The sequence below is a fragment of the Biomphalaria glabrata genome, chromosome 7 (assembly GCF_947242115.1).
Source record: "Biomphalaria glabrata chromosome 7, xgBioGlab47.1, whole genome shotgun sequence".
Lineage (NCBI taxonomy): Eukaryota > Metazoa > Mollusca > Gastropoda > Planorbidae > Biomphalaria > Biomphalaria glabrata.
Window position 1 is genome coordinate 19,907,571 of NC_074717.1, and position 26,845 is coordinate 19,934,415.

Genomic DNA, 26,845 nt, shown 5'->3' on the forward strand with positions numbered 1-26,845 from the left:
TTGAACAATTGGTGGGTCTCAGTAGCTCAAGAAACTTCACCTATGACTTGAAGTGATTAGGCAATTATCGATGGGGACTTCGTAGATCAGTGATAAAAAATGCTGCTGGTTTATTTAAAAATAGTGTTAATGATAAAAAAGTAGGCAGTCAAGAAAACTAAAAGCACGTTGAATGTAACATTCTAAAAGGTTTTAGAAGTTGACTTACCAAAAGTTTTCACTCTAAAACATATTCACAGTAATCTGATAATTGTTTACACTTGGATTTTTACAAAGCTTATATCAACTCACTCTGTCTGTCTGATACAAAGTTTGAACATGTTTTTTCTCCCATTTCTCATTCTCGGTTCAAATTAAAACTTTGCACAATTATTCATCAAACTTTAGAAGACATGAATCAATGAAAACAATTAGCTACTTAATTGTTGGTGATTAATTATTTTGTTTGTTTTTGAAATAAGGGGAATACATGCTACTTAATGAGAGATGTGGAGATATATATATATATATATGGATTGAGTCCCCTTATTACGTTTTGACACGTTATATTCTCCTACTTCCCATTCTCGAATCAAATTAAAAAATTTGCATAATTATTCCTAGTCGATAACATACACGAATCAAACCGAAAATTAACCAATTATTTAATCATTTAGTGCTAATTAATAAATTTTTAGATAAGCTTTGTATTAAAAAAAAACGTATTATTTTTTCTATTGCTTGTTAACAAATGAAGTCAAAATCATTTACACTTTTTGTTCCTCTTTTCCATGCTCGTGAAACTTTGACACAATTGTTCTATCTAGATCGATGACTACACGGGAATAAAAAAAAACAACAACACAATTAAGTAATCTTCGTTTAAATGAATAAGAACTAAAATCGGCAACGGGCGACCCTTTAAGATACCAACAATAATGTAGAGACTTTGGTCTCTCGTTGAAAATACTTAATTAACATTAGACTACTAAAACATAATTATATAAGTACTTGAATAGCTGATTGGTCAAGCTCGTAGTCCTTTTGTGGTGAAGGCTTGAGTTCGGATTCCGACTTGAGCAGCTTTAATTTTTTAGTTTCACCTCGTCTATATAAAAGTTTTAATGGGACTAACGTGCAAGACAGCAGACAAGTCGCAAGACCAGGAGAGTAACTTAAAGTGTTCAAACTTAAAATATACAATGTCTTTAAATACTAGCGAGGTTTTATAAAATAGTTTTTCTTTTCTTTCACTTGTTAAGATCACAACTTTCTTTAGCAATACAATTCAGTAATAGAGTAAAAGAAGGGAAACTGATATGAAGAAATGTGGTGCTGATAGAACGGAACCTAAAGAAATACGTAAGAAAATAAAAAGTGAGCGAAGTTTAAATAAATGCACAAAATAAACACTGTCAAGGACTGTTGCCAACTAAACAACGAAAACTGGTTTGTAAGTGAAATTTAATTTTGCAGTTCTGAAAAATGCACAGAAATTTCAAACACTTAGCATAGCAGCACGTCCGTAGGTCGAGTACACAACAAGTTTGCTATTTAAAGATTCGCATTCATGTAAACAAAATCTCAAATTACAAAAAAAAAGTAAACCTTTTTAAATTTAAAAATATTTTGTTAATTGTAAAATGATCGGAGAATGCGTGAGGGAGAAATAGCGTTCACAATTATTTAAGAGCACTAAACCCAACAAATTTAGCCATATCAGTGAATACTGAAGGATTAGTTTCCCTTATTGGTATCAGACAAAATAATTAATTACCAGTACTGAATTGACAAACTGGTTTCTTTTTATTTTATTGATTCATGTCTTGTCTATGACAGTGAATAATTGTGCGAAGTTTCAACTTGATCCTAGAACGGGGGAGAGAGAAAACGTGTTTTACCATCCATAAGTTCAAACATTGTCATAGAATCAGATCATTAGGATTCGATACAAAGTCAATCCATACCATTTCACGTGACCACGCATACCAAATTGCCAAACTAAGATGCTACCTGCATATTTTGCCTCATTGACAAACAAATCCCTTGTCCGCCGGTTTTTTTTTTTCTTTTAAGACACCTTTAGAAGCTGACGCATAGATGTCACTAGAAGCAGTCATAATTTGATTGTCATGAAAAATCTATTTAAACGATATAGATAATCGAATGTTATTAGAGGACTACATGGTACGATGTCAAACGAGGCCAACATGCCATACCATTTGAAGCCTACCTAAAAAGTTTCATTACAAACCAGTTAAAAAGATGTCACTAGAAACATACATAATGTGGGTAAAAACATATTGAAAAGCTGCCATGTTAATATCCTCACACCAATGATGTTCTAAGTAGGCAAGTGATCAAGATATCTCGAATCGTATCAATGACTCCATCTTGAAATGAGATTCCCACGCTGGTCTGAGTCTGGGATCTGGTCAATGTCATACGACCAGGGACTTGTCAACTTGGGATTGACGGATTAGCTGAAATATCGGCTTTCGTGTAGACGTCGTTTGAAAAGAGATTGTTTGTGTTTGTAAAAAATGTAAGGATGGTCTCTATCTATCTATCTATCTATCTATCTATCTATCTATCTATCTATCTATCTATCTATCTATCTATCTATCTATCTATCTATCTATCTATCTATCTATCTATGATGGCTAAAGATTTTCATTCACCATTCTTATTTCACAAAAGGAATACATTATTAATTCATTTTAAATCCACGGATGCCTTTGATCATTGAGCTGACGCGAATGTATTTCAAGAACAATCTGAAATGATAAAAGAATTGAATGATCACTTCAAAAAGTCCAAGGACTTCCATAGGCTGTGGCACAACTTGGATTAATTGATAAGATCACTTTGATAGACTTTATATACAAAGAGAGACAATGGAGAGACGCGGACAAAAGAGAAACAGAAAGATAAAGTATGCTTGTGACAGAGAGAGAGAGAGAGAGAGAGAGAGAGAGAGGCACAGACAGGCTGACAGATATGGACAGAGAATGTTTAATGCTTAAAATGTCAAGTACGTTTTCGCCACATCGCCACAGTTCAATAGTTGGTCACTTCCAGTGTCCCGTTGTTGCTGCAGTGTGGCTATAATGTGGTTGTTATGTGGTTGTAATTCGGTTGTAATGTGGTTGTAATGTGGTTGTAATACGATTGTAATTTGGTTGAAATGTGGTTTCTGGACATTGGCACTCAAGATTTTCGTTCATCTTGCCCTGACTCTCCATGCCCTCCCCCCCCACCCCAACAGAAACTAAGTAGTGTCCACAGAGATGTTTGGTACTCAGTATTTGTTGACCTCGTATGGTCTGGCTCTGGGGTAACTTCATCTCCTTTGTCTCTGGGATATAACACTCTTTAACTGGTCAACACAGATGATAGATGTCTTTCAGAAAACCTTAAATAAACACGCACTCTCATACACTCTCTCAACAACACAAACACTCAAACACATACAATCTCTCTAACATACGCTCTCACACCCAGACACTTAGTCTCACGCCAACCCACACACTCTCTCACACTTTCTCTCTCACACACTTTCTCTCTCACACAGACAAAAACTCTTTCATTTTCTCTCTCACACACTTTCTCTCTCACACAGACACACACTCACACTTTCTCTCTCAAACACACACACTTTCTCTCTCACACACTTTCTCTCTCACACTCCTTCTCTCTCACACACTTTATCTCTCACACACTTTCTCTCTCACACACTTGATCTCTCACACACTTTCTCTCTCACACACTTTATCTCTCACACATCATCTCTAACAGACACACACTCACACTTTCTCTCTCACACACTTTCTCTCTCACACACTTTCTCTCTCACACACTTGATCTCTCACAGACACACACTCACACTTTCTCTCTCACACAGACACACACTCACACTTTCTCTCTCACATACTTTCTCTCTCTCACACTTTCTGTTTCACACAGACACACACTCACACTTTCTCTCTCACACACTTTCTCTTTCACACAGACACACACTCATACTTTCTCTCTCTAACACATTCAAACTTTCTCTCTCACACACTTTCTCTCACACACACACACTCACACTTTCTCTCTCACAAAATCGCACACTCACACTTTCTCTCTCTCTAACACACACACACTTTCTCTCTCTCACACACACACTCACTCACACTTTCTCTCTCACACACTTTCTCTCTCACACACTTTCTCTCTCACACACTTTTTCTCTTACACACTTTCTCTCTCACACAGACTCACACTCACACTTAATCTCTCTAACACACACAATCACAATTTCTCTCTCTCTCTCACACACACACACTCATACTTTCTCTCTCTCACACACACAAACTCACACTTTCTCTCTCACACACTTTCTCTCTCACACACTTTCTCATACACACACTCTCTCTCTCTCATCACCAACTTGATTTACATAAGCTCTAAGTGGAACAGCTTGTCCAGTAAGCATCAGAACATTCCGGTCTGACAACTCACATAAGTCTGACACACGAGGTGGCACACAACTCACATAAGTCTGACACACGAGGTAGCACACAACTCACATAAGTTTGACACACGAGGTAGCACACAACTTACATAAGTCTGACACACGAAGTGGCACACAACTCACATAAGTCTGACACACGAGGTGGCTCACAACTCACATAAGTCTGACACACGAGGTGGCACACAACTCACATAAGTCTGACACACGAGGTGGCACACAACTCACATAAGTCTGACACACGAGGTGGCACACAACTCACATAAGTCTGACACACGAGGTAGCACACAACTCACATAAGTCTGACACACGAAGTGGCTCACAACTCACATAAGTCTGACACACGAGGTGGCACACAATTCACATAAGTCTGACACACGAGGTGGCACACAACTCACATAAGTCTGACACACGAGGTGGCACACAGCTCACATAAGTCTGACACACGAGGTGGCTCACAACTCACATAAGTCTGACACACGAGGTGGCACACAACTCACATAAGTCTGACACACGAGGTGGCACACAACTCACATAAGTCTGACACACGAGGTGGCACACAACTCACATAAGTCTGACACACGAGGTGGCACACAACTCACACAAGTCTGACACACGAGGTGGCACACAACTCACATAAGTCTGACACACGAGGTGGCACACAACTCACATAAGTCTGACACAGGAGGTGGCACACAACTCACATAAGTCTGACACAGGAGGTGGCACACAACTCACATAAGTCTGACACACGAGGTGGCACACAACTCACATAAGTCTGACACAGGAGGTGGCACACAACTCACATAAGTCTGACACACGAGGTGGCACACAACTCACATAAGTCTGACACAGGAGGTGGCACACAACTCACATAAGTCTGACACACGAGGTGGCACACAACTCACATAAGTCTGACACACGAGGTGGCACACAACTCACAAAAGTCTGAAACACGAGGTGGCACACAACTCACATAAGTCTGACACACGAGGTGGCACACAACTCACATAAGTCTGACACAGGAGGTGGCACACAACTCACATAAGTCTGACACACGAGGTGGCACACAACTCACATAAGTCTGACACACGAGGTGGCACACAACTCACATAAGTCTGACACACAAGGTGGCTCACAACTCACATAAGTCTGACACACGAGGTGGCACACAACTCACATAAGTCTGACACACAAGGTGGCACACAACTGCAGAGCAATGACCTCAGCACCTTGGATTACAAACATGGTCATCACCGTATCACAATGGACGAACTATATATACCAAGAAAGCTGACTTGGAGAGGTTAAATCAGACTCAGCTCTGCTGATATGATTAGGCAGACATTGTGTATCTTTGACCAGCAGCTCTCAAGTAAACTAATGGAGATTTAAGTCTCCCAGACAATACAAGTTAATACATAAGAGAAAAAAAAACATGCTAAAAAATCTAACTATTGTTCACCCCTTTTGTTCATATTGAAAAGTTATTACTGGCTAGTTTGGCCACATTGTCAATAACCAGTGAAGATGATTTACACATGTGTTCAAATATTTTTAAATCTGATGTGAAGTTAAAATCATTCGACATTGGAATGAAAGTAAAAGAAAAAAATGTCAATGACACAAAGACAATTTATAAACTTACTAGTCGACCGGCGGCGTAGCATACACCGCTATTTTGCAGGGCCGGATTTTAGGCAGTGCGTCCGCAGTGTGCCCCGCAATTTCATAGGACCCGCATTAATTCTAGGTGTATAAATTATTAAATTAAGTCTTTTTTTAAAACTTATAACAGCTTTCCCGCGGCCTCCTGATTTATCAGGAGCTCCTGGAAATTTCCTGAAATTAAAAAATATACGAAAAAGTCCTGGATATCCGGAAATTATTAAAATTTTTTGAAAACTTATTCAAATCTCATGAAATATATAGACATAAATTGTCATTTTGGGGTGTCATTCAATATGGAATACGCGCGATAAAAAAAGGTAAATACCCGTAATTGTGGAATCTAGTGAAAGAAGCTTCTCGCGCCTCAAACTAATGAAGAATTACTTGAGGTCCACAATTCTCAAAGATAGATTGAAACATTTAGTAATTTTTGCTATTCAGCGTGATCTATGCAGGAAACAGAATTTTTATGATATACTGTATGACTTCGCTACACACAAGGCTCGTGTAGTAATTTTGTGCGTAGTAAAGAATGAATAATATGCAAGGATGAATATATTTTCTATTATAAACTCTTAATTTTCACTTATTATCCGTATACCTACCAAAACTGGGCCTCACGAAATCCATTTCACATTGGGCTCCACAATGGTTAAGTCCGGCCCTGCTATTTCGTGACGGGTGAATACAAATTAGATTACTTGTTCTCTTTTCATGACTTCTTGGTCACAATGGTTGAGTCCGGCCCTGCTATTTAGTGACGGGTGAATACTACTTGTTCCCCCCCCCCCCTTTTTTTTTGCCTCTAAAATTACTTAGGCTAACTCTAGTCCGTCCGATTTGCAGAAATAAAAGAGTGATCTTTCTATTACTTGGTGTCCAAACTCTTGAGCCATGAAGAGAATTATATATATATAATTAGATAGATAGATACGGCACCGAGAGTGAGAAAGAGAGAAAGACAGGGGAGATGCAGAAAAAGAAGAGAAAGAAAGTGAAAGGAGTCAGTGAGAGAAAGGAAGAGAGAGAGGTAAAGAGTGGGATAGAAAGAGAGAGTGAGAGAGAGGTAAAGAGTGCGATAGAAAGAGAGAGTGAGTGAGAGGTAAAGAGTGGGATAGAAATAGAGAGTGAGAGAGAGAGAGGGAGAGAAAGGTGTTATCAGAATAATTAGTCATATTTAATTGAAAATTTAGAGGAAAACTAGATAAGTCTTACGAGAGAAAGAGAGAAATAGTAACTTCAAGATAGCTCTAATTGAGATTTTAGAGGATAACTTGCTTAGCGATAAGATACGCAATTATAGCAGTAGACAGGCCGATGACGTCATCAGTAGATCTGCTAGCCAGTCTCCGGAGCATTGTCAAAGTGCAGCAAACATGACGTCAATCTTTGGGACTATAAATCAATTAACCCCCTGACAAGGGCTGAGCCAGAACTAAATAATGTCCAGCGTGTGAGATGTTTGCTGAACGATTCTTTGTTGAAACGTTTGTCTTGCGTTAATGCCCAACATTGTTGCCAGGCCACTGGTCACGTGGCTTAAACAACCGTCAGGGGAAGTAATAGATCGAGCCTTTTGTTTGTGATCAAAACTCTGTTCACTTGTTTGGATCACGCTAAGGGTGAACTTTGAACAGAGAGAGCCCAGCCTTGGGACATAGAACTAAACTACAAGCAGCGGCAACAGCATTGGCCCAGTAGAGGAAGTAAACAGCTTTAGATCTGAATAGGAATGGCCCAAAAGGGAAATATCATAGGTTTAAACAAGTAATATTTTATAGCACCTATCATTTACTTGAGAGCAAAACATTATCAAGAAAAACCAAGAAAATAATATACAAAAGCATAAAATTGTATACAGGCAAAAATCAAAAGGCAGGCAGATCCCGAATGAGATGGATTGATGATGTGGAGGCAGATCTGCAACAGCTTGGGGACAGGATGTGGAGACGAAGGGCCCAGGAGAGATCTGAATGGAAGGATGTGTTGACGCAGGCCAGAGACCCTCGTGGGCTGTAGCGCCACTGGGAAGGATGGAAACAAGTAACATTAGGTCGTCAGATTAGTGAAGATGGAAGGCTGAAAACACTTACTGAATATATTACAGTAAAGAAATACAGCGTTTTGGCTTGATTAATACAGCAAAGTCCGGTTATGTGGGACCTATGGTTATTCGGACAAGCCTCTTATTATAAGTTCAATCGAAATATAGATCTATAGATCAAACGTGTCCTTGGTATGTTCGGTAAATAAGCGACAGTTAATCTTTCTTTTTTACATGGACAAGGTAACAGAACAATCTGATATAAACTTTGTCACATGTAAATTATGAGTGAGTCTGATGTAAATGTACACTTTGGTTTCTTATAGTCATAAAAATATAATGTTTTTTGTTTGGTATAATGCACAAATTGTAAGACAAATTTCCATACGGACAATAAAGATTATTATTATTATTATTATTAACGATTTTCCTAGAAATTAAACAGTAGATGTATATTGGTGAGAAAAGAAAAACTTGCTCGTTGGTCACACGGGGAAAACTCTGGTTTGACTGTTAGCATTTTTCAAGTAAAAACAAATGAATTTAAATTTGATAAGAGATCTAGATGTAGGTCTAAATCCAACATCGGTTTTGAATGGAATATCGCTTTTGGGAATTTCCGAATACAAGACCTTTCTGACTGAACTGTTGAATACATTAATGTGTACTAAACCTACACATTCGCTTTATCAGGATTCTTTCTCGGGAAGAAAAGGGAGGGACATATTAAATAAATATTCCATTGTTTTTTAATCTAACATACATTAATTTTTAATTTTAAAAAAATAAACGCTCTATAAGTTGCATAAAGGAGATATTGACTTTAAAAAAAATATTTTTAATGTTTTCTTGTTTAAAAATGTGCCCACTTTTGTAAAAGTACATTTTTTCCCCATTTGGGTGTCACTCCTTAGTGACGCCACTGCTGAGGACGTTATAAAGTATATTTTGTATCCAGTGTTGCTATTGCAAATGTACTCTAGCTCCAGTATTCGTAAGTGCACATCGTAAACAAATCGAATACTTTTATTTTTAAAATTAGCTACACAAAATACCTGACGATTTCCTCCCTCCCCCGGGGCTGAATTTAGACTTTAAAATGTTCTAAAGTGAGATCTAGATCTAGCTGCTTCTTTTATAGTCCACTTAGTAGATGTAAGTACCTATTAAGATTTTTGGATACCTAAGAGAGTTCAACGGATCTACAATTAAGAAGTAGAGAGTGAATTAATATATCTTTTAATCCTTTGCATTCACAAAATATGGAACGGGGGCTCGCAAGTAAGTTCGGGAAGGGGGGGGGCTAAGTTATAGCTTGAGTAGCTTATATGTACATCCTGCTCCCCCCTCCCAACTTGCTCTACCATCATCCCCTCCAATTAGGTCAACGTAAGTCACATGAATGAGGTTAGCATGAATGGAATGGTGTGTTCACTGACTCACAAAACAAACGTGTTTGCCAAAGATTTTTTTTTTCTTGTAATCAATAGTCAGCCACAGAGATTACTAGGCGGGCAACTCAATCAATGAAGTCGACCTATTGGCGCCAAACAAAACGTCATTAGTTGTTTGTTTTTTTTAACATTTAATACACAAGCTCTAGAACTGTGACAAAGCAAAACGTGTTGTTTTTTTTTTTTGCATTTTAATTGGAGAGGACATTGGGTCACGACAAGGTTTTCAAGGCCGTCTGGTACATCGACCTAAGAGATGAAATTACAAGAGAGCAAACATCACATACATTTTCGGTGTTGCTGGGTCAATATAATTGACATTGTTACAAAGAATAGAAAATAAAGTACTGGAGGATTTAATGTTGTGTACTTCAGCAAACTGGGGAGGATTACAACCTTGACCTATATGACATTTACATTGAACGTTTGCTGATCATTTGATGTGGCTGCATTGTGTTCAAACTTCAGAATAATTCACAGAGAACTCGTGCAGACGTATTAGGTCTACTCAAATACTTATACATCTGGTTCAAAAGTGATAGAATTACACCTTCAGCTCCCCTGGCTGCTATGTACGCAAACTGTTAAGGTTGTTACTGACTTCTTCTACATATTTAAAAAAAAAAACACTTATTGTGAAGGAACCAGGCCAGACTATTATAAATGTTAGTACCAATCTTTTGTTTTGTTATTCATCATTTTAACAAAATATTTGTAACTTGTAACTGAAACAAGCTCAGCTCGTCAATATATTAGGAAAGTAATAGCGCCTACATCACCATAAAAATGATGATTCCTCCCATAGCTGACAAACTGACTGACTGACAGACGCATTTGAGTAAATTCAGTTAGCATGAGACCGACAAACCTTTGAAGCTGACACACACACACGCACACGCGCGCGCACACACACAAAATAAAATAAATGACCACTTAGTAAATCTGCATATAATTGTATGCACAGGTGTGAACATTCGTGTGGTCCTCTCAAACATCGTTCTTCTAGTGACTAGTTGCTGCTTTTGTAAATCTCTAGGAAGATCTCAGGTCTCTTGAGACATAAAATGCCCAGACAGACAGGAAGATCTCAGGTCTCTTGAGACATAAAATGCCCAGACAGACAGGAAGATCTCAGGTCTCTTGAGACATAACATGCCCCAGACAGACAGGAAGATCTCAGGTCTCTTGAGACATAAAATGCCCAGACAGACAGGAAGATCTCAGGTCTCTTGAGACATAAAATGCCCAGACAGACAGGTAGATCTCAGGTCTCTTGAGACATAAAATGCCCAGACAGACAGGAAGATCTCAGGTCTCTTGAGACATAAAATGCCCAGACAGACAGGAAGATCTCAGGTCTCTTGAGACATAAAATGCCCCAGACAGACAGGAAGATATCAGGTCTCTTGAGACATAAAATGCCCCAGACAGACAGGAAGATCTCAGGTCTCTTGAGACATAAAATGCCCAGACAGACAGGAAGATCTCAGGTCTCTTGAGACATAAAATGCCCAGACAGACAGGAAGATCTCAGATCTCTTGAGACATAAAATGCCCAGACAGACAGGAAGATCTCAGGTCTCTTGAGACATAAAATGCCCAGACAGACAGGAAGATCTCAGGTCTCTTGAGACATAAAATGCCCAGACAGACAGGAAGATCTCAGGTCTCTTGAGACATAAAATGCCCAGACAGACAGGAAGATCTCAGGTCTCTTGAGACATAAAATGCCCAGACAGACAGGAAGATCTCAGGTCTCTTGAGACATAAAATGCCCAGACAGAAAGGAAGATCTCAGGTCTCTTGAGACATAAAATGCCCCAGACAGAAAGGAAGATCTCAGATCTCTTGAGACATAAAATGCCCCAGACAGACAGGAAGATATCAGGTCTCTTGAGACATAAAATGCCCCAGACAGACAGGAAGATCTCAGGTCTCTTGAGACGTAAAATGCCCCAGACAGAAAGGAAGATCGCAGGTCTCTTGAGACATAAAATGCCCCAGACAGACAGGAAGATATCATGTCTCTTGAGACATAAAATGCCCCAGACAGACAGGAAGATATCAGGTCTCTTGATCATAAAATGCCCCAGACAGACAGGAAGATATCAGGTCTCTTGATCATAAAATGCCCCAGACAGACAGGAAGATCTCAGGTCTCTTGAGACGTAAAATGCCCCAGACAGACAGGAAGATCTCAGGTCTCTTGAGACGTAAAATGCCCCAGACAGACAGGAAGATCTCAGGTCTCTTGAGACATAAAATGCCCCAGACAGACAGGAAGATCTAAGCTAAAGTTTACAAATTGTAGATTTAGAAATCTCTATTGTTGTTTTTTTTTAAACAGAAAGTAATATCGGATGACATTCACCTACACGACAGTTTCATACCTTCAAGCGGGTCGATAGAAATCCAAACTACAGTAAAACGTTACAGATTTTAATGACGCTCTGCTCTACTTTTACTATGTTTATAATTCAAAATTCATTCTATTAATGTTTTATATAATAATAATAAAATAAATGTTCCAATTAATTATTGTTATTGGCGATGTACTTAAAACAGAACTAAATCACAAAGAAATAAATTAACTCTCTGACTACAAAATGTAATTGTGTGTTTATGATTCATCTAACTCTATACTTTAAAACTGTTACTTCGGAGGTACGGAAAAATGGGTTAATAAAAGTATGTGTGTTTTTCTATCTCAAGTCTAGCTCATTGGATTTGATTTCAGAGGAACTTGAGTTTGTTTATATTATAAATACAGTTCTATTTTGTTGTGTTCACAAAATATAAGTTATTCAAGTTATTTGAAGTTGTATTAGTTAAGTTACATTAGGCCCACACCGGTTTAGTTGTCTACCAGCAGTTTGGTGCTACAAGTCAATGACCGGTAAAAACACGGTGATTAGCAGGTCATCGTGGGATCCAATTGCTGTATTAATCCTGTTTCTAATCTTTTCCTTTTTGATGCGGTCTTTGTAAGTGACACTTAGGATTCAATTATATAGTCCTGACTACCAGTTCATTAAATACATAGCAATATTAACAATACAATAATAATACCATTAATAAATCTCCGTATCATGTGATATCAAGTCGTTAGTACAACAACAGAACTACATCGCTAACACTTTCGACATAAGCACGTCTCTCCTTTTTGTATCTTTTTGTAGTTGTTGACAGTTTGTAGTTCACAGTTTCTGATAGTCTTTCTGAAAATATTAAAACCTGCCTTTTTGACTGCTGAGGGGACCTTTCCGGGAACCGATTCTGTGTTTGTTTCCTCACAAACTGTCTTTGTAAACTTCTTTCTTTATTGCTGTTTTTTTGTCTTATTTTGTTGTCAATACTATTCTTAGCGGCCCCAGTTAGAAGAAAAGCCGCTATTAGGTTTGTGCAAAATGTCCCTCTGTTCGTCTGTCACACTAAAATCTCGAAAACTAGAAGAGATATGAAAAATATTATTTCACCATGCGATTTAACTTGAAAAGTTTAGGTGCAACGGCTACTTTTGGTTTTCTAAAAGCAAACCGTTTAATTTACAAAATAATTATGCAAGCGATTTTTTCATAAAAATACACCAATTCTAAAACAATTACGTAAATGTAGGGGAGGCAATGTTACAATATGTTAACATGTGTATACTTGGTATCACAAAGTGAAATATATTTTATAAAATGTACAAAAAATGTTCACAACAAATATAAATATTAGTTGAAGGTGTTTTTTTCTGGTCAACTAGTTGCTAAAGTTAAAAGAAAACATTTCTGTTTGTTTATAAAGGCTAAGAATGCACTTTGTATGTAAATATCAAGTACAATTTTTAAAATGGACTCTTTTATACGGCGATTTTCGTGCAGTAGCGTGACAAGCAGCCCCATAACACAGTACTAATCAGTCCCCTCAAAATATTTAAAATAATCAGATTTTATTTATTTTTTGTTTAGTGCCCCCATCAGAATAAAAGACGCTTATTTTTTGTGCGTTTTGTCTGTCGGTTGGTATGTCCGTCATGTTTAAATAAAAAAAAAACAACTCTAAGAGCTATTGAAAATCTGATTTAACCTTTAATGTTCCTTCCGAAACATCTCCATAGTTTTAAGTACCTATACAATATTGTTCCTGATGTTTTTGGGAAAAACAAAGCAATACCAACGAATATTTGTTTGCTCTTCTAACTTATATTACATTTAATTTCCATCCTTAAACATTGCAAAAACACATGATCAATAATATGTTGTTCCGTTTTTTTAATAAAAATAGCATATAAATACTAAATGAAAATCTCTATACTCTATACTGACTTATATTTCATTAACTATAAGGTTGTCCCGGATATTGTTTTATAAAAAAATAAATTATGACAAATGATTGCTTGAAATCGCATAATTAACTAATATTACACTTATATTTTGATAAAAGGTCAATATAGTTTAATTATAGATATCAAATTGTTCCGTATTATCATCTTAAAACAAATCTATGTCAAATGACTTTATTTTTAAAAACTATCGACAATAGGTTGTTTAGGAATTTAAACAAAGAAAGTAATTTACTAGAAACGATTATTGAAAACCAATTTTTAGACTTATTTTACATTTTATTTTTTTGCTGAAACATAACAAAAGTTTTTAAATCGGTAAAGAATGTTCCGTATTTTGTTTCGAAAAAAAAAATCGACCTACATTACTTTAATTTTCTTACAAATCGTCGCCAAAAATTTTCGAATTTTATATGAAAAATCTACAACCCCAAATAACTGTTTGAAATCCTTCTTCTAATATGTAAGACAAATAATCTTCTTCTCATTTATGAAAATAGAATGTTCCGAATTTTTTATGATAAATATTTTAACTCTATGTAAAATCTCACTTCTCTCTTACACTCCATTTAATTGTCTAGCTAAAAATCTAATTATCGTTAAAATTATGTTCCGATTTTTAAGAAAAACAACTTCCTAACACCAAAGTATGATATGAAAATCTCTCTACAAAGCTATGTATATCTAATTTTGATACGAGACCATCCCAAAAATTTAATTAACGGTATTAGATTTATCTGGAATTCTCTTTTTCTCTCACTATAAATACAAACATTCGGAACAATCTATTATAGATACTTAAAACTATTGCGATGTTTTGGAAGGAAAATTAAAGGTGAATCAAATTTTCAACAGTTTTTAGTTGTTGTTTTTTTATATTAACATGACGGACAGCAGACTGATAGACGAAACGCACAAAAATGCAGCTTTAATCCTCTTTAAATAAATTCTATTATAACTCAGTGCACCAAAGTCTATGAACCTTCGTTAAGTCTCTCGTGTTAATAAAGACATTATTTTGGTACTAGCCCTTTGTGACGTAATGGAAATTTTTCCTTTGACGTCATATGAATTGATTCTTTTAATGTTATGCTCAAAGAACCCACTCGGTGCACCAATGTATATGAACCCTCAACAAAGTGCTCGTATTGATGAAGACATTTTTTTTTTGTCTAAGTAGGCCGTGTGACGTAAAGGATTTTTTTCCTTTGACATCATATGGAAGTAATTCTTTAAATGATATGTTAAAACAACTCTGACTCGTATTTAAAAAAAACATAATAGTTAGATTTAGATCTTATCTAGATTTTTCAAACTAGATCTAGATTTTTTACAATATATCTAGATTTTTTAAACTAGATCTATAATTATATTCTAATTAAAATCATTGTGGGTTCTAGATCTAGAATTTCTAGGTCTAGTTTAGAATGATATAGACTACATCAAGATATAGAATTTCAATTTCTAGACTTCAAGGGTAGATTTTGATTTCAAAACGTCTAGATTAATATTGCAATGTTATAATATACTAAAATAAATATACTATTTTTAAATTCAATGTTGCTTTCAGTCTATTGATAAATTATCTAGGTTTTTTTTTTTTTCATAAATCTAATCTAAATTACATCTAAATTATTCCAAATTTATATTCTAGATCTAGTAGGTATAGATCTAAAGAGTTCTAAATCAGATGTTTAAATTAGGTAAATCTACATCCTCATTCTAGTTCTATCTAAATGAAAATGCCAATAGCTTTTTTTGTAACTGTGCTGAGACATTGAAGTACATAAGAACGATATCTGTTCTTTTCTTCTTCTTTTTTCAATTACAAATCAATGCTGAAAGATTATCTAAAATCGCTCGTCTGACATATTGGACATATCCGGTGGGTACATGCCGTAATGTGTAATATATCTCTATATCAATAATAGGCTATCAGTTTGTAACCAGTTTGTTATTAGGTTAACAGTAATGCCTGGTCGTGCGGTAAGCGTGCTGGACTGATTATCTCGACGGTCCCTGGTTCATGTCCTGCTCGCTGCCATCCCTCGTCGTCCAGAGGGAGGTTTGGACAAGGAAATTTATTATCTTTAACTTTGAAGGAACATCCAAAACATGTAAAACTGAAAAACAACAACATTTTTTTTACAACGGCAAATAAATATTTGAAACATTATTACTTTTGACAATTAAAATAAAATCACGTCTTGAATATTCCTTGCGAATAGGCGAATCCAAAAGGGATCCGACGGGGCCGCCTCTGAGTTTGTGTACACAAACTCTCTTTGTAATTTTTTTTTTTAGATTGCTACATTCCGTCACGAAATTGAATAATTAATAATAAAATGTCTTGTAATTGTATTGTGTGATAGGTGTACACGACAAGACTGCAATTCTTTAAATAAAGACCACAAGTACGCAGGTCAGATTGACTTACCTCTCTCGGAAGACTTTGTCTACAAATAGCTTCATGAACTCTACACAGGTCAGCGTGACGTCGTCTGGCTGAGAGTCTATGCTGTAGTTAGAACTGCAGGATTTATCCGAGCCTACAGAACCAGACCGGTGGACGGTTGAGCCCCCGTACTCTACGTCAGAAGAGTCAATGCTAGTCCCAGCGGTTACTTTACACTGGTCATCATCCAGGGAGGAGTCTGGGCTTTTGATCAGAAGACTTGGGTCCGGCTCCGTCTCAAAACAGATGAGGTTCTCCGGTGGCTCGTCCGGTAAAATAACCACCGGGTCAACGACCGGCTCCACATAATCGTCAAAAAGCATTTCATCTACCGTGCTGGACCGACGTTTTGTGTTGGTAAACATCGGGGCTTTCTTTCGTGCGTGAGAATCGTCAGCACTGTCCGAGGCCCCGCTGTCCGAGTCCGGCTTTTTATCCCCGCTTCTAGGACAGCTCTCGAGGCTTTCGTCCGACCTCTGGACACTCTCGGTCAGTTTAATGACTTCGTTGGACATCTGTTTGACCTCGTCCAACAGCCTCTGTTCGTACGTCATTTTTGATTGACGGGTGTCTTCTTCGTAATGGCGCGCTGATTGTCCATAATTGCTGGGGAGTGAATAACGCTGCTGCGCGTCGTTGCTAGATGCTTTCTGACTCCTCGGTGCGGGTCTCGGCTGTGGAGGGGTAGATGACGTGACGATGGTGTCTCGCTCAATGCTGGCGACATTTTTTCGATTGCCTTGGTTGTCGGGAGCAGACGATGTATGGACCGTGGTGGCCTCCCTTGTGTTGTAAAGAATCGGTTCATCAAAGCTGATATTCATCCCGTTCACAGATATCCTGTCCTCGGAGTTAGCTCCTTTGTGGTTGACCAGATGACCTCGAGGTTGGGTCACATCCTGACCACCATCTGACCACTGGTCACTTCGGGTGTATGTCGGCACCGACGCCATTCTCCGGATAACGTTTTCTTTTTCTTTCTCCCTCGCGTTGCCCAAAGATGGGAGACGCTTTGGGGGCGGCGGCCTAGGCGGTGGCGTGTTCGGTGGCGGCGGAGTGGTCGGGGAGGATCTCTCGCTCCCTGTCGTGCTGTTGCTGATGGTGTCGGTCTTCGGGGCGAACGTGTTTTCCAACTTACTGGAGATATCGTTGAAAAGTCCATTCTTTTTGGCTACCATCGAGCTGAAAAATTTGGAGGTGCCGTCCGCCAGACTCTCTGACAGTGACCTTCTTTCCTCTCGTGACCTTCGGCCAGGGTGGCTTCCAGGGTAGTTGCCCTGTGACCCTCCTCCGCCGTAGCCTCCCTGACCTCCTCCACCTCCTCCCCTCCCGAGGCTCATCCTCACAGAAAGAAGACAGGGAAATCGACGAATGCCGCTAGACTTGCGGGCGAGACTTGAGGGCGAGGGTTACTCTCTGAAGTAAAGGGTCACAGTAATGACGTCATAGATTTGCTGAATGAAAAGATTTAATGAAAAGAATCTTGGAAATTATGAAGTCAAAAATATTTATAACAAAAAAGAGAATAGAAATATTAAAAATAAACTTTTAAGGGTGAAAAAAAAAAACTAATCGAAAAAAATAACAACAAAAAACAACTACATCTCTTACTTTTGGTAATAGTTAAATTAGGAAATGTGAGAATAGAACACTTTCATATTGCTTGAACTTATTCTGCATTCAGTTGATCAGTTAAGAACACGTTCAATTCATTGATACAACAGATTTAAATATACCAACTTCATATTCATGAAGTCTACTCCTGTAGTTTCACAATGTTCTAAATTAATAACAGTTCTAAGAAGTAAGACAAACATTGGTATAGTAACATATAAAGGAACAGCTAACATGGGGGTGAAACAAAAATATACTTTTCCAAAACGTGGATATCAACCCATTCTATCAACAACCCCTCCCATTTATTTTGTTTCAAACCAGAGGAAAAATTTGTTTCAAAATGAACTATTCTTTGGAAGCCGCGCGTGTTGTATATGACACGACGTATCAGAATCAAAATGAACTATTCTTTGGAAGCCGCGCGTGTTGTATATGACACGACGTATCAGAATCAAAATGAACTATTCTTTGGAAGCCGCGCGTGTTGTACATGACACGACGTATCAGAATCAAAATGAACTATTCTTTGGAAGCCGCGTGTTGTATATGACACGACGTATCAGAATCTAGACAACGCTTGTTGCTAATAACAGCGGAAGTTGTTCTGTCAAATGACCACGGTCAGACCAAACGAGAAAACAGTTGTCTAGATTTTTTCGAGCCAAGCTGAATAGCTCAGGGGAGAAAATAAACAGAAAAAAAAAAACAACATTGTTTAATTTTACATCCGTTTTCTGAATGTTCACATATTTTTGTAGTTTTACATTTAGAACGAAATATATTTAAAGGGGAGATACGACGTCAGTTGTACATTAATGCTTCATTTCAGGGCCGGCCCTTATAATTGCGGGCCCTATGCGAAAAGGATTGCGCGGGGCCCAGCCTGGGTAGGGATACGGATGATAAGTGAAAATTAAAGTTTTGTATTAAAAAATAAATTCGTCTTTGCATTTTATCCATTCTTTACTAAGTACAATATCACGATCAAATTAACTTTAACTTTACGAGCCTTGCGTGTAGCGAAGTTTACATTCCATTACCTACATGGATTATAGATTTTAATAATTTCAGGAGATTTCTAGGATTTGTGTGTGTGTGTGTGTGTGCATGGAATTCCAGAAGATTCACTTATAATTGTTTAGTGTAATAATTTACACCTAGAATTTGCGCGGGGACTATGAAAGTGCGGGGCCCACTGCGGCCACATAGGTTGCAGTGGCCTAGGGCCGGCACTGCTTCATTGGCTGTAACGTAAGAACCACTCTAAAGCAGCGTCCTACACAGACACCGTCCTTTATTTCTCTAGCATTTTAGTTCTCTACCACCAAAATAGTCTTTTTGGAAGAATAAATAACACCAGCACCCTGGTAAATTATTACTGACTTAAAGTATTCTTTTTGACTTCAAGTGGGCATAGGGCCCAAAAGTAGCCGACCTTTCCACAAGACAATTCCCTTAGAATCACCTTGTCGTCCTTGATAATGTATTACTGAATTCCAAAATCTCCATTTGTAAGACCTATTGTGAATGTGCGTGCATGTAGCCGTGTGTGTGTGTGTTCGTGTGCGCGCACGTCAGAGGTACATCAGTGAGAAATAAATACTCACTCCTAAGGATAATGTCTGCGTGATACTCTCTGACACTTTCCTGCCATCTACTTGTGCTAGAATGTACAGACAATAATCTTCATTGATCACAGTGTGGGGACTCTGAACGTGCCTCGTTGGCACATGAAAGTAAAAATGTTGTAATTTAATGTTTAAACTAAAGGTACGGTCGATTTTTATGATACCCCCCCCCCCATCTAAAACTATAAAAAAAAAGTGTAAAAAATTATCCAGATCTAGCTAATTCGAATAGATACAATGCTGCAATCTAGTTAGATTCATTAGTTAATACATTTATTGTCCTTAGTGATACTACAGGCATTGAATATTGAAATTAATAAGAAATTTGAAGGAAAATTACAGACAGAGAAGGAGCTGACAACACGGATTATACATTCACCCTGGGAGGACAACGGCTTGGCAGGGTTTTAACTATGGAACTTTGTGCGACAGCCCGAAGCGCACACAACACCTCATACACTACTATGCTGTAGGCTACATAGAGTAAATGATGATGTAGACCAAATATTGCGCATACACTAGATCTAGGTTTGTCTGTTTTAAGTTATCATTCATTGGCCTGAAACTTCCTAGAACTGTTAGAGTTTTGTCATTGAAAAATTCCCCACAACACCGATTGTCAGTTGATTGAGGTTTTAAAAAGTCATATCAGCTAGAATAGTGACCTTAACATTCAATACATCTCCCCCCCCCCCCCAACCCCAACCCCACCTCTAACAGTTTTCATATTATGTATAAATCATGTATAAAACAGCAACAAGATGTCCTACAGGTAAAAGTTTAAAATGTCGCAAGCAGACCAGGGGAATAGAAATGGCGTTTTCAGAAAGGGTCATTAAAATTTCATTGGTGACTCGGCATGCTAATTAGATCATCGTGGGGACGATTGGAAGTTAAGTGAGAAATGACTTTTGGTGCACATGACCCCGCAGCCATCGATCACATAGCACTCGGCCTGTCCTGCAAGAACATAGAGCAATAATAGACAGAATAAACATACAACTAATAAAAAAAACAACTCAACTCACTCACGATTTTGGTGAATATTTCAATGACACAAATTACAAACAACATTCAAATGAACAGACAAATAATAATAATAATTGTAACGTCTTTGATTCCGAAGATTAAGGATGAGTGCAGTGTTGCGACCTACATATTTTGACACAACTAATGCAGACAAAGCCATTGTCGTCAATGTACAGGAGATAGTGCTACGCTTTTTGTTCCAGTTCTATTGTCTACCATAAAATTGTTATTCATAACACAGCAACAAAACAAAACAGCAACAAAACAACGTGATGAAAACGTTTGGGGAAGCAGCCGTCCCGACGGAACGTTTTAAAGTGTGCGTTTCACGGGAGGCAACATTTTCATAGACAGCTTATAGTTTTTCTTTCGCAATAGGAAGTCAATTGGGATCTCGAGCTTAGTTTTCCATAGACGAAAAAAAAAACAACAACTTCGAATACTCCAAAGAGTTCCGAGCTTCATCCAGTCATCGAAAAACTGTAAAGTATCTGCATCATTACACAGTACATGTATTTCATTGTTGGAAACTCTTTAGTCTCAGTATAGCAGTAAAATGACGTTCATTGTTCTTTGCCTGTCATACTTTGGACTAGTCACTAGTTTTTTAACCAATCAACGAGCTAGGTAAATGTCACGTGGTGTGTAGAAATACGATATCTACATCTATATGTTTTGTTTGTTTGTTTTACATGTTTCGGATGTTCCTTCAGAGTTGCAGATAGTTTACTTCCTAGTCCAAACCTCCTGCAGGACGACGGGGAATGGGAGCGGGCAGGGTTTGAACCCGGGACCATCGATAAATCCAAACGACAGTCCAGCGCGCAAACCGCACGACCAGGCAGCCATCCATATATTCATAATTCTCTTCATGGCTCAACCATTCCTAATACCAAGAAGTAAAGGAAAGATCACTTTTTATCTCTGCAAGTCGGACTATAGTTACCCCACGTTACCTTAGCGGCGAGTTATAAAGAGGGGGGTGGAACAAATAGTATTCCCCCGTCACTTAATATCAGTGCCGGACTTAACCATTGTGACCAAGAAGTAATGGAAAGATTACTCTTTTATTTCTGCAAGTCGGACTAGAGTTGCCCCCACGCAACTTTAGCAGCTAAAAAAAAGAGGGGGGGGGGAAACAAGTAATTTTCTCTGTATTCACCCGTCACTAAATAGCAGGACCGGACTTAACCATTGTGGGGCCCTTTGCAAAACGGATTTCGCGGGACCATGTTTTTATATGGATACGGATAATTAGTGAAAATGAAGAGTTTGTATTAGAAAATAAATTCATTTTTGCATTTTTTTCTATCTTACTTACTTATTTAGACTTAGGTCCCCCGCGCCGTTCGGAGCATTGGGCGGCAAGCTGTCTCCATAAAGATCTGTCACTGACAATGTCTGAAGTCTCCTCCCACCTGGTGTCCACTGTTCTGAGGTCCTCCATGAAGCTGTGTCGCCAAGTAATACGAGGACGTCCCTGTTTGCGCTTTCCTCGTTTTGGCTTCCATGTTATCACCAAATGGAGATTTTCTATCTTACGACCTACAGAATTACTTTACGAGTCTTGCATGTAGCAAAGTCATACAGTATATCATAAAAATTTAGCTTCCTACATAGATCAAGCTCATTAGCAAGAATTACCAAATGTTTCAATCTATCTTCGAGAATTATTGATGTCAAGTAATTCTTCATTAGTTTGATGCGTGGTATGCTTCTTTCACCAGATTCTACAATTACGGGTATTGCAAAATGCCGTTTTTTTTTAAATCGCGCGTTGGATTCGAGTTTTCCATATTGAATGACACCCCAAAATGACAATTTTTGGTCTATATGTTTCAGGAGATTTTTATGAGTTTTCATAAACTTTCCAGGACTTTTTCGTAAATTTTTCAATTTCAGGTGTTTTCCAGGAGCTCCTGGTAAATCAGGAGGCCGCGGGAAATCTGTTAAAAGTCATAAAATGGTTTAATTTAATAATTTACACCTAGAATTAGCGCTGGTCCTATGAAAGTGTGGGGCCCACTGCAGTCGCTTAGGTTGCAGTGGCCTAAGGCCGGCCCTGCAAAATAGCGGCGTATGCTACGCCGTGGGTCGACTAGTATATATATATATTTTTACACTTTGGTTTCTAGACTCCTTCAAACCAATAACTCGTGAATGAGTGTTTTTTTTTTCCAGTCACGTATTTGTGTTTTTAAGTTAACTGATATTTAGTATTGATGTCATGGTGGCTGAGTGGTAAAACGATTTGCTTTTGAACTGAGGCGTCTCGGGTTTGAATCTCGTTGAAGATGAGGACGCTCTGAGTCCACCAAATTCAAATCGGTTGGTGGTTGTGCAGGCCACATGACACCAATGTTAAGCATTGGCCATAAAAACAAATGAGCTTTACATCATCTGCCCTATAGATCGCAAGGTCTGAAATGGGTACTTTACTTGAATTGTATTACTTTTATCATAGAGCCGCAGTGTAAAATGTTAATGTAAAGAGAAGACAATTTGTTATTGTTTATGTTATTTATTAGGTTGAGGCAGATTAAATCACAGGAATAACAACCGCTAGACAAAAGGTCATCCAGCCATTTTGTGTCAACTAAACTTCCGGTGAACTTTGTCAAGGACACTGTCAACATGATTGTGGCCACTCGGACACTTCCCCAGGAGCGTTCTGAACTCAGTCCTGACGTTACACGATGACACTTCAGGTGTCACTTGAGATGTCACTAGAATGTCAGAGGGCAATTATGAACAATCTTTACCATAGTGTCCCTTATACTGGTACCTTAATATTATATGATACATTTAGTAGGCCTACTCATGAAACACAGATAGCAAGATAGTCATACTGTACAGATAGAAAGAAATCCCATCACAAGGTTTCTAAAACTAATAGAGTTATAATTTGAACAAGAAAGTTGTATAAACAATAAATTGAATAATGAAATGATTTTTTTTTCGTTCGTCCTTCCGTCGTCCTTCCCCCGTTCGTCCGTCCGTCGGTCCGTCTATCTATCTATCTATCTATCTATCTATCTATCTATCTATCTATCTATCTATCTATCTATCTATCTATCTATCTATCCATGTATCTATCTATCTATCTATCTATCTATCTATCTATCCATGTATCTATCTATCTATCTATCTATCTATCTATCTATCTATCTATCTATCTATCTATCTATCTATACTATCTATCTATCTATCTATGTATCTATCTATCTATCTATCTATCTATCTATCTATCTATCTATCTATCTATCTATCTATCTATCTATCTATCCATGTATCTATCTATCTATCTATCTATCTATCTATCTATCTATCTATCTATCTATCTATCTATCTATTTGCTTTTATTTCTAGATGTATATCCGCTCATGAAACATGCAGTCATCATCAAAGATCTAACACCCACGCGCCACGAAGAGCTAATCAGAACACATTTTAAACTCCTACCATCAATGTTGATCAACGACCACATCATCCAATATCGATCTATCTCCCAACCTTACCCAGCTCCCATCACTCCATTGAATGAGCCAGGACTGAAGCCAAAGTTATAGAATCGCTCATCTCTCTACCAAACCCTATGTCCGGAGGAGGTGGGTGGAGGGGGGGGGGGGTCATCAACACGTCACTTGGTCTTTTAGGTAGAAATCAATTCTCTGGCTGGATTTTTTTTTTGGGGGGGGGGGGGGCTTTTGCGCTGCAAGAAAATGTGCAGTATTTATTTTGTGTGGGTTACTATACTGAGACTATATTGACACTATGTTGACACTATACCGAGACTATATTGAGACTATATTGAGACTATACTGAGACTATATTGAGACTACACTGAGAGTATACTGAGAATATACTGAGACTATATTGAGACTATATTGAGACTATACTGAGACTAAATATATCTTATCTTATCTTATATAATACAGACGTTACTTCAAAAAAGAAGATGATTACGTCCTACGCGTCATGCATTTAGTCATGCATATTAATCAATGACTTAAATTCTGCCAAGTCACTGGTTTTCCTGGCTAGCTCAGACAACCCATTCCATGCTCTAATAACACTAGGGAAGAAGGAGTATTTGTACAAATTTGTCCTAGCATATGGGACGAGGAATGTGCCTTTATCTTTGTGTCTTTCAGAGTATTTTATTAAATTTTGTTTTTTGTATTTGAAGATTATGGTTCAGTGTTTTATGTATGATTGCTACTTTACTTCTTTTGAGCCTTCTGTCCTGAAGGCTTTCTAAATTTAGTGATTTTACTAAAGGTGTTACTCTAGTCAAATGTGAATATTCGTTTGTTATGAATCTCACTGCTCTATTTTGTATCTGTTCCAGTTTCTTAATGTTTTCTTGATTTGAGGGGTCCCAAACGGAGGATGCATATTCTATTATTGGCCTAACCAAGGTTAAATAACATTTTAGTTTTATGTTCTTATTTGATTTATAGAAATTTCTTTTAATAAATCCTAATGCTTTGTTTGATTTTTTTGTAGTTTCATCAATATGTGGATTCCATGATAGTTTTTCATTTATTATAACACCTAGGTATTTTGCGTTTTTAGTCTGTGTTACTGGTTTGCCATGAATAAGATAAGTGGAATTAATTTGTTTTAGTTTTTTTTGTTACTCTTAACAACTGACATTTTTCTGGGTGGAAAGACATGCTCCAATTTGATTCCCATTTCTGTAATTCATCTAATTCTCTTTGTAAAATATCTGTGTCTTGTGTTGTTTTTATTGTTCTATATATTATATACTGAGACTATACTGAGACTATACTGAGACTATATTGATACAATATTGAGACTATACTGAGACTATACTGAGACTATATTGAGACTATACTGAGATTATACTGAGACTATATTCAGGTATACCAAACACCTGTGCAGGCAATACCGAGCAGTTGTTCTATCGTTTCTATGGCTTCTTATCGCTTCATTTTAAACGACAGTTTTCTCATTGCTAATAAACGCACGAATCAAAAAAGTGTCTTGCAGTAAAGTGTCTTATGATGGTTGAGTTTTATTCTAGCAGGTGACCCAGCCTCCCTCTGTTTGATTCATATCTTAGGGAAACATGAGACATTTCCCGAGTTCTAATTGGAAACATTTTCGTAACGACGAACATGAACGAATGGGAGACAACTCTACTAATCCGAAATTTTTTAAAAAATGTTCTATTAGTTCCAAAAAGTCTTACATGGTGATTTTAACAGTGCCCTTAAATTCTAGAAAAACTGGTGCTCACTTCGAATTGTTTTCCATCAAAGCTTTTACGTGAGACTGTTAGTCCATTATTGGTTTGGGACGTTCAGACGTTCAACGCTGCGGCACTTGCATATAATCCAGGAGCACTTAATCCGAACTTTTGTTATGCTTGGCATTCGTTATAACAAATGGCGAAATCTTTTAGATTCATCTACTCAAAATGTTACCAAATATCTAGGTTTCTGGGTAAAGCTGGGGATTTTTAAGAAAGATTTGCGAGCTTTTCCCTAATCGACTTCAAGACATTGCCCAAAGACATTTTTTTCAAATCCATTTTCGGCGACGGAACAATAAAGTTTAAATAAAAATGTGAAATTTATGATAAAGTTTTGATTTTTATCTGATTAATGTTCAATCAAAATAAAATATTACACTGCAAAATAGGACTATGCTTATTATAGTGAACTGTCTTTAACTGGAGCTGTTAGAAGATTGCTTAGAATATAATACTTGGAAATTAAAATTAACTTCAATTTACTGTATCATCTATCAATTATAATTAAAATGATCAATTTAAGAGTCCATTTAAATTGTGATGAGGGCCTAGTGCTGTTTCAACATTTGTCGACTGCATTTGGAGGTTTTACCCCTTGAATTTTAATGTCAAACGGGTGCTGATTTGTATGAATATTTCATATTCTATTTATATTGAAATAGACGTCTCTACAATTATATTATTATTTATATTAGAGATTTTTCCACGATAATCTTAATTATCTCTTGGACGTTAAATGAAATCTAAATGCTGCAAACTAAATACAAGAAATAAGCTAAAATTCTGAGTGTCATTTTGTTATTGAATGAATTAGCCTAATTTTAAAAAGCTTAATTATATCAAT

At 37.4% G+C, this 26,845-nt stretch overlaps 1 protein-coding gene across 1 annotated transcript in view; it reads right to left on the reverse strand.

Moving 5' to 3' along the window:
* Positions 1-26,845, reverse strand: part of LOC106051434 (uncharacterized) — a 79,844-nt gene that overhangs the window by 51,207 nt on the left and 1,792 nt on the right. Inside the window, exon 2 of the mRNA XM_056035298.1 lies at positions 16,429-17,900. Within this exon, the coding sequence (XP_055891273.1) occupies positions 16,429-17,786 (1,358 nt within the window). The 5' untranslated portion in view covers positions 17,787-17,900. The remainder of the gene's footprint in view (positions 1-16,428; positions 17,901-26,845) is intronic.